This window comes from Lipophrys pholis (assembly GCF_963383615.2).
Source record: "Lipophrys pholis genome assembly, chromosome: 15".
In the NCBI taxonomy this organism is placed as follows: Eukaryota; Metazoa; Chordata; class Actinopteri; order Blenniiformes; family Blenniidae; genus Lipophrys; species Lipophrys pholis.
This window is the reverse complement of record NC_137642.1, coordinates 16,041,375-16,051,328: the sequence shown is the minus strand read 5'-3', so window position 1 is coordinate 16,051,328 and position 9,954 is coordinate 16,041,375. Positions and strand designations below refer to the sequence as shown.

Genomic DNA, 9,954 nt, shown 5'->3' with positions numbered 1-9,954 from the left:
ACTGAGGGAGAGGTGATGCTTCTCATCAACACGCGGCGATTCATGCTGGTGTTTTTATTCTGAAAACGAGAAAGGATCGTTGTGCGAGGATTTATGTTGGCGCGCTCTCGTTTCCCCGTGTGTGTGTGTGTGCGTGTGTGTGTGTGTGTGTGTGTGTGTGTGTGTGTGTGTGTGTGTGTGTGTGTGTGTGTGTGTGTGTGTGTGTGTGTGTGAGAGAGAGAGAGAGTGCGCGCCAGCGCGCGTGCGCTCCCAGTACTATGTGTCTATGAGTCGACGTCTTGCGCTCCTCTCAGTCTGCTGCTGCTGCACATCCACAGCGGAGCCACCACGCCGAGGAGGCGGACCGAGCAGAGCTTCACCTCGGCCAGCGGTGCTGGGTCATAGCGCTGGTGGAGGGGGGCGGCAGGCAGGCAGGCAGGCAAGCAGGACACTGCTCTCCTTACCCTTTCCCAAACCCTGCACAGCCTCAGCGCCACTTCAGCCACCGTCCTGGAATAGTTTTGGTTTTTGCAGGGACGCACCAAGTTGCAGCTGCAGAGACGCACTTTTCCCCGTGGCTCCTCTTCCCCTCTGCGCTCACAATCCGACATGGAAGATGGTCCGTCTTCAACAAGCTGTTTCAGAAGGTTAACGGACTGTTTCCTGGGTGCAAGTAGGTATTTCCCATTTACAGCCACAATTCGTAAAATATTTTTTGTCGGGAAATACACAAAAGTGCACCGCTGCGACTTTGTCTTTTTTTTGGTCATGCATTTATTATTTGCACTTGTCCGCACGTTATTTGAATATTTGTCCACTGAACTTCATGAATGACAGTTTTGCCGCTGACATGCATGGGTGGGGACTCTGTCAGAGGGTCGGAGAGGAATGAATGGGAATAAAAATCGCTTGTGTCCATTCAGACTTTGAAGACTTTGAAATAAAATGATACGTCCCATCACAGATTTGAGTTGTGGAGTAGACAGTTAGCAGTTCTGAATGAAGACAAGACATCAGAAACCCTGACTCAAATGGGAAGTGTAAGTTATTCTTTAATTTATAAAAAAAGAAAATAAAAATATATATTTATCAAATATCATGTGGAGGCGTGACTACAATGTTAGTGTTATAGATCATGACGTTACAATTAGTATTATATAATTAGCATTTTATTTGATTTTAAATTGCTGTCCTTATTTTGCCAGTATGACTAATAATGACTAATATGCTAATATAACATATGGCTTATTTTTTTCAATATACTTATTGTTCTATTTCACATTTTCAATATTAATTTAAAAAGTATCAAAAATAAATATAATGTAAACATGTAATATTGCATCTATGGAAAAATATAAATATTTGAGCATGTGGGAAGACTTATTAAATGTTTTCACCTCAGTAGACCCCCCTACAATCACTGAGCACATTTATATAGCTACCTGTTGAAACTACAGTCCTGAATGTCTGTTGCCATTATTGGTTTCATATCTTTTTATTATTTCTGTGAGAACCTTGTGAATTACTGTATTTTTTGCATTTATTAAAACTGTAGTATAGACTCTGTGGTACAAGAATAAAGCCAGGATTTGCAGGTGTTTTAGGGGCACCTGAAGTAACCTTTACAGACAACTGTTTTATTAATAGGCTTGCAGTTATAGTCCGGGATGCCACATAACAGTAAGAGTTAAGGTTTGTACTGTATTCTGTCATAAGGGCCAAAAAAAGGATAACCATATCACTTTTCAAAGTTTCTTTTTTTTTTATTTTTTATTTTTTTTTAGATTTAAAATAACAGAACAAAATAACAGTGAGTGGCTGTGTGTGTTAAAGAAACTAAAAGTAATGGTTAGCGTAGTATGACCTGAAAATATAAATTGTAAAAAAAAAATTTTTTAAATCACAGAAGAAAGTGAAGAGAAAGCGACTTTGCTGTTATTAACATTCCCCCTCGCAGCACGTTTTTCTTTCGTTTGGCTTGACATCCTGCAGTAATTTGATTACACTTTATCCAAGTATTATGGCAGTGACAAAACCACATGGATACAGATATTTCCTGAAATGTAATATAAGTTATAATCTGTTCTGTATGTTTTTATAGTACCGGTACATTTTCTCCAAATATCAAACATGTTAAAGGGAAATTGTTCTGGTTTTGGCCGTGTGTGTGTGTGTGTGTGTGTGTGTGTGTGTGTGTGTGTGTGTGTGTGTGTGTGTGTGTGTGTGTGTGTGTGTGTGTGTGTGTGTGTGTGTGTGTGTGTGTGTGTGTGTGTGTGTGTGTGTGTGTGTGTGAGAGAGAGAGACAGTTGTTTCATTCATGGTTTCTGAGCACTCCTGAGTTGTTTGTGTGTTGCGCTGGTCAGTGTGTGAGGTCACACTAGGTCAACCCTAACGTGATCTCTCAGGCATTTTCAAACCCAATTGGTTGTTAAGCAATTCTTTAACTTCGTGAAGAAGGCTGCATTGTCAGGCAGGAAGTGCTCATGCTGGACATTTCCTGCCCAAACTGCTTGATTCGTCTCCCACAGCGGGGACTTCACCCGGCACAGCCACTTAATATACAAAGTACAAAGTTCTCAACTTATGATTGAAATATTAAAATGAAGTCTGATTGAAGTCTCAATGACTAAATAATTCCAGACTGGGGTAAACGAAGGCCAAATAGTAACTCTTTGGGATTTTTCTCCACTGTTGATTTAAACTTGATGGAAATTTGAGCCAAAAAAAAAAGAAAAAGCTTGTTATGCAGTTTGAACCCTTTTATATTACAATCTGTGCATGACTGGATTGGTGCCAGGGCACAGTGCTCAGATTTTAGTAGTGAAACAGATGACATTTTCCTTGAGGCGTCCATTGACCCTTTGTCAGCTTGTCATGAGTTGGTATCTGAGAGGATGGGAAAAGGCCACATGCATGTAGATTTCTTTACAACTTGTCCTTGTGTCAAGGCTCATAAAAGTGTGCGGCACTGGAGAAGACGCAAGGATCTGTGGTTCTCATTATTGGGTCCCTACAGGCCCCTTTGCAGAGCGGCTGCAGAGTTCAGCATCAGACCAGATGTGTAGCAGGGAACATGACCCCTGATTACTGATGTGGCTCTGGGGAGGCTCGGGGGGGGGGGGGGGGGGGGTCGGAGCTTTACATCAAACTACCGGTACAGGCCAGAGGCAACTACTCCGGCACAACTGTTAAGGCTTATTATCATCGACGTTGTGAGATGTGTGATCTACCACCTCCGGCTGTCGCTCAGTTTCCTTTGATTGAAGGAAACGCATTAGAAAGTTTTCAGGTCATAACTTGAACTGCGGTTTGAGCAGCTCAGTCTGTAACTGCAGTTAGAGAGGCTCGCCTGTGACCACACTATTAGACTGTGGATCAAGGGACATGCCTTATCTACATCTCAGTTTGCCATTTATAGCCCTTACCCTTTACATCTAATGACCTGGACCATGGAAGTGGAAATAATGCAAATTACATTTCCATGGAACTCTCCCTCTGTGTGTGTCACCCCCTCTCATTCTCTCTCGCTCTATCCTAAGTGAGAGGTGTGAGCTTGCATGTTTGTGCTACAGAGCTTTTCGCCATGTGGCAGCATGCCTTTGGAAGTGATGGCACCGCAGTCAAAAGTCCAAAGCGAAGACGCGTTTCTTTTTTGTTTGACACTTGTTTTTTTTTTTTTTTCTACTGACGTATTGATTTACCTTCACTTGCTTACTTTATCCTCTACCTGTGTGTGTGTGTGCGTGCGTGTGTGTTTTAAGCACATATGCAGGCTCAATGAATAAATGAAGTGAGCGGTGGGAGAGGAGTCGAAGCGTCTCCGGTGTTTCGCTCTTTGCCGCTCGCTGAATGTCAGTGTTGGACGCCGTGCTCGAGCCCTCCCATAGATAAGATAAGAACCACATGCTCTTCCCACCTCCTGGCAAGGGAGTCCCAAGCGGACCTGCTGACGCACGCACCCAGCAACCCCCCTCCTCCCCTTTTCCTGCCTCAGCCTCATGTCAGGAAAGTGAAAAGTAGTACCTTGGCAGCTTGCCCTTGACTCACTGCCAGAAGGAGTGCACTTCAAGAGAAGTGGTCTTTTCCCTTTTTCTCTCATGTGCATTTTTCATCTATGTGTTGCAGAGGAGGAACATCTTGCTCACTAAACACCGGCGCTGCCGGAGCCGTCCTCTGCTGTTGTCATTACCGCTCAACATCGGCTGACAGCAGTGCCGGCGACACATGCTCATTTATGCCCGGCTACTGTCACACAGATAACTAACTGCTTCATCATTGGAAAAAAAAAAGAAAGATGAGTGATGCAGATAGGGTGGGTCTTGTTTTTAACAACGCTGCAAATGATCCTTATCAGCCTAGGACACGCTGTTGTATCAGGTAAAGGAGTGTATTACTTAGGCAGTCTCTTCAAGACTTTGCAGAGTAAGGGGAATATTTGGAGAATGGAAATACTAACCATGTTTCATGTACATACATTATTTTTCCATATATCTTGCATTATAGACATAGAAATAATAATGCGGAACATCTGAGGCCCTTATTTTTGGCATAAAATACTGGTTCATATAAATAAGAAGCTGCATTAAACAAAGTCGCCTTGTACAACCATAATCACTTTCTGTATAGACAACCTAATCTCTACTGACAAAACACCTTTTGAAACAGCTCGTTTTCCCCCAGTTTCATACTGAGTCTTGCACCCAATTTTGTGCAACTTTTAAAAAATGTACATCATATTCAAGTGTGGTTACCTGAGTAGTTGTCAAAACAAAATTGGCGAGTTACTTAGAAAGTTAACTTAATGTGTCACAGCGACGTTGTGTTGCTGTGACACATTAGCTGAACTATCAGCTCACCCTGTTTTGAGGTAATCAGTCAATATTAAAGTCTGATGTTATCAACTAAAAGCCCGAACACACATGTAACGCACTTTTCAGCAATCCTGCAAAGCACCTCTTCTTGAAAGACACAGATTTATTCACTAACGACGACGTGAAGGAGCAGCAACAAAACAGTCGAGATAAGCTCGCCAACAAAGTTTACAGCAGCAGACAGCTTTTTCAAAAGTACCGGTAAGCGAGAGCTTATTTGGGGCCGTGAATACATCACAGGTACGACCGAGGTGGACTAACGTTGGCGAACACAGTTGTTTTCATGTATGACAGAAGTTATGTAAAGAGAAAACTTTAATAATTGTAACCACTATAATAATTAAAAAGAAGTAATAGCCATCCACCAAGTGAAAAAATAGCAGTGGCGTTACAGTAACGTGTTACTTTACGACAATTTATTGTCAACATTGCAAGCAGAAGATCTCTACTGTCGTGCTTCAAGCTGGCTGTTAAGCTTGTAGTCTAGAATTATTTTTATTTTATTTCATTTCATTTCATTTGTGCACCTAAATCTGTAAAACCATGTAAATATTTCTCAAATCAAAAGCAAATATTGTCACAGGGATATTTTGTTTTTGCCTTTCAGTAGGCTAAATGTACATTTTATTGATTAGAAATGATCTAAAATGAGTTTTACTAAGTTGAAATCAATACTAATGGTGTATAGGATAAGTTTTCTATGGACCGGCCCGACGAGTCCATCACAGGGAAAACACAGAGAGACAGACAGTCACACACTCTCATCAACACTTAAGGCCGATTTCAGAGACACCAATTAACCTCAAACACATGTTTGTGGAATGTAGGACAGAAACTGAGAAGCTCAAAGTCTGCACAGAAAAGTCCCCAAGTGGACTCGAACCGGGGACCTTCCCTGTGAGGCGAGAGCGCTGATGCTGTGCAGCCTTTCTGAAGTAAAGATATAAAAAGCATTTGTGTCAAAACTGTGTACAAGGAAAGGCTGAATAACTCCTTAAGACATCTATGATTTTACTTCACAAAGTGACAATGAGCAGTCCTGAAGCAGAATTTCTTCAGACTTTTTCTTTTCTTTTCTTTTTCTCTGATTCAACACAAGAAATACTGTGGTGGTTTCCTTTTGATAAATAGTGACTCTCAAAGTGTCTAACGTGTCACGCCTTTTTTTTTCTTCACTCCGTCAGATTTTCTGCCTCTGACGCTTGTCTGTATCTTTTAAAGTTTCCGTACTAATAGAAAGCATGAAAACAATGTTTACAGAAAGTACATTTATTATTAGTGATGGACTGGATTGAAGTTTACAGCAGCTCTACAAGCCATTAACTTTTCCATATAAAATCAGAGCATGCCAAATTGATTCCCTTAATAAAAATACTCATTAACTTGAATTGTAACTCCCAAGAATTTAGTGTTTTGAAGCTTTATGGAGTTCATTTGATGCCCTAAATTCTCTCCAAGTATCGCAAACTGCTGCTGACGCCCAATAAAATATCCAACCTCTGCTGTTTGTAAATAGATCTCCTGTCAACTGGCAGCGTGCTCGTATTAATTTGGATGTGAGAGTGCAAAGACCCAGACAGGCCAGTGATGTTTGGCCTTCTCTTTCCAGTCCCAGGGTGTGGAGTAGGAAGATAGATGTTATGTAACGATACCTCACTGCATGAACTCGGGCTTCAGTTTTTACACAGGAAGCTCAAGTCTGAGTCAGGCACCCAAATCTCTTCCAACTGGGCTTCGGCTGCTCTCAAACCGATTCCCGCCGGTGTGCTTGAACAGCTCAGGTTTGGACATATCTTCTTGTCTTCTACAGACAAAGGGTATGTCTGATTATAACAGCACATTAAAGTGTGTTTTCACTCAACCACTTTTCAGTCACAATTTTAAAGTCTACGCACTTTCCCTCCAAATGATTGACATGGTTTTATTTACAAATATAGTGAAAAATGTTAATTCTAGTTTGTTTTCCATTTGTTCCAACTGTTGTAATTGAATATATTTAGCACATTATATTTATTTATTCTAGTATATTTGATCTCATACGTCATGTGTCAAGAGTAAATACTCAAAATGTTATGCATTTTTATTTAAATCATAAGGCAGGTTACTTTTATATCAGGATTTCAGCTGGAATGGGAAACTGTAAACCTTTTTAGTATTTCAACATTTCACAAATGTTTGTTTTTTTTTCATTAGTAAATTGCAGGAATTGTTGCCCCGTAAAAATAGTGAAGTGAAATCGCATGATATGTATAACTCACATAATTGGCAAATCTTGTTCTAATTGTTTTGCATAGGCTCCCAAGTACTTTATATTAGCAGATGAAATGAAGCAGTTATTCCGCACTGTAAAACCATCCAGCTTGCTGATCCTCTGACGACAGACGCGTTGAATTTGCGTTAATCGTTGCCAGATTGTGAGGGACTGCTAAACATGTTAAGCATATTGCAATTATCTAATCTGTGTAGCCTACAGCAGGGATGGGCAACTTTGAGCGTTGCGAGGGCCACTAAATTTCCATCCTGCACCGCCAAAGCAATAAACCTTTCAATTTAAACAACATACATGAATTGCGTGATTCAACTGGTTTTAAAATGGCCATCCTCGAACTATTACCTATAAATCTGATTAAGTAAGTTGTACGATGACGAAGGCAACCTGTGACCAGTGGGCTGTTCAAAAAAAAAAGGATCAAAGTATTTGGATGCGGATTACCTTCGCTATTATTCATATACACCCTGAGCTATGCTTGACGTGTCAGACATGTTTAGCTATTATTATTGGAATCAGACACATTTTTTGTTTATAGTTGTCCTCATCAGCTATGTAAGCTTACGGTAACTGGGGACGACTATCCTGCTAACGCCGTGAAAAGCAACTGGTCAAACCAGTTATCACTGACGTCTTTTTTCAGTGTACAACGATAGAAGCAGATGACTTTTCCATCGTGATTTTTTTCTTCTTTTATTCAAATAATCTATTTTATATTCACTTACATTTCATCCTCTTTTTTTTTCTTTCTTTCCATCATCTTCCCTCGAAAGAACAGGGCTTGGCTTTTGACAGCATCAGGCTGGTTCATTTAGTTCTCATTACTGCTCGGGTGTAAATTGTCGACTGTAACAAATATTTAAGAAAAAGGCCAGTGTTGTTTCTCTTTGAGCAAATGTTTGCCTGTTACTGATCAGCTGACAGAAAAACCGCATCGTGCTCTTTGCTCTTTGTGATGTATCGTGTCACATTCTTGCGCTCTTCGAAAGTCCGTCGTTTGAACAGAAGCATTTCTGATCAAGTTAAAAATAACAAATAGATTAGAAAGCCACAGCTTGACCGTTTGTTTCCAATATGATTTCATAAACTGCCCCAATTTTCTACAAGCTTGGGCTACTAATTTTAAACCCAGTGTTATGCCCAGAAAAAAATATTTATCTACCATTATTGGCCCTTTCTAAATGCTTGTTGCTGCTCTTTATTCTTGCCCCATGGAAATAGGACATTGGACTATTTTTGTTCATGCGCACACATATGATTGCTAAATAATTTGCAGTCTTTTGATACAAAACGTGTATTCATGAATCTGTACAGTGTTCTTGTTTTTCTCCCTTTTTTTTTTTTTTTGTGTCAGTAATCACAGGGCTCTCTTTGTGTCTCAAATAGGACAAAGTCGTAAGGGTCCTTTGCAAGAGCTCCCATTTTACTCCTCTCCGTGTGTCTTTCTGTCCCCTGCAGCTCTCTCCACACGGCCCCCCCTCCACTTTTTTTTTCTGATTTATTAAGCTGTATTCTGCCGATGTGCGTCAGAGCCGGCGAGGAGTCTCGTGAGGCGTTCCGCTCCTGAAGAGCTGTGTCTCGTGTCTGGACAGTGTCAGACCGCAACGTCCTCCACACCCCCTCCACCTCACCCTCACTTCTGTTCGCCTTATTTGCCTGTAGCCACAAGCCTGCTCAAATCTACAACCACACACACACACACATGCACACGCATGCATGGACGCTCGCTCACACACACACACACGTTGAGGAGATGATCCATCGTAACAGAAGATCAGATATTTTATTCGTGGTGGGGGGGGGGGTAGATCAAAGGTTGGAGGTAGCTGCTCAAATTATCCACCAGAAGGGAGAGATGCTTTTTTCAGAGTGAAAGTTGTTTCTCAGCTGCACATAAAATTTGTTGCTTCTGTGTCTCGCATCTAATTTTACTTTGTCATTTAATTGTCCCACACTGTGCCACCCTCCTCGCTCTGTCCAGACGTGTGTGTGTGTGTGTGTGTGTGTGTGTGTGTGTGTGTGTGTGTGTGTGTGTGTGTGTGTGTGTGTGTGTGGCAGCACACATGCCTTCCAGCTGCATGTCCTCCTGTGATTCATACTTGAAGGGAGTCTACACAGATGCTGCTGATAAGCAGACATTTCGTGAGAAAGCGGTATAAAAACAATCAGGGCTGTGTGGATGCAACAGCCTTGTTTCTGCTGTTATCTGGTAGCACGTGTTATTCCTGTGCACTTTAAACAGAAAATGTTAATTCAGCACTACTGTAGATTTTGGGAATTTATTGAATTTCTTTTTTGCATGGCTGAAAATAGATGGACACAAGACTCCACGCACTCCATTTATATGTGTGACCTAAACATGACGGTTTCCTAGTGCATCACGACAGCCTCTCAGACGCCAGCGGGTGTATTAAAAACAACTTTCCCTCAACGATGGTCTGGTAAATGGCTTTTTTCCCTGACAACAAAGACAGTAAACAGCAGCACTTAGTGAGCTCTCAAGAACCTAATTGCCTATTAAGCACAATTGAGTCCTCCTTTATCCTGCTGCCTCTGTTGGGGGCTCCCATCCCTGGAGATACAGCTTTACAGTAAACATAAGTGAGCTATGTAAGCGCTTCAGCTCGAACATAAGCGTTGCTGCCGTTGTTCTCACGTCACACTGGAGAGAGGGAGGCGAGATCTTTGGCTCTCACTCTCTCTCGCCTCTGCCTTTGTTTGGGTGACCTTTGGGGTCATTGTGGGTCTTTATTGTCATCCTCCTGCGTATGATGTTCCCCGCTTCACTTACTTTTGGAGCATTCCCGGGATTTCATCCAACATTTCCAAGTAGCA

The 9,954-nt window shown here is 41.6% G+C and overlaps 1 protein-coding gene across 1 annotated transcript in view; it reads left to right on the top strand.

The window, feature by feature from the left end:
* The first annotated feature begins 522 nt into the window (after positions 1-522).
* pde10a (phosphodiesterase 10A) overlaps positions 523-9,954 on the top strand; it is a 35,305-nt gene continuing 25,873 nt past the window's right edge. The window contains exon 1 of the mRNA XM_080481832.1: positions 523-652. Within this exon, the coding sequence (XP_080337958.1) occupies positions 589-652 (64 nt within the window). The 5' untranslated portion in view covers positions 523-588. The remainder of the gene's footprint in view (positions 653-9,954) is intronic.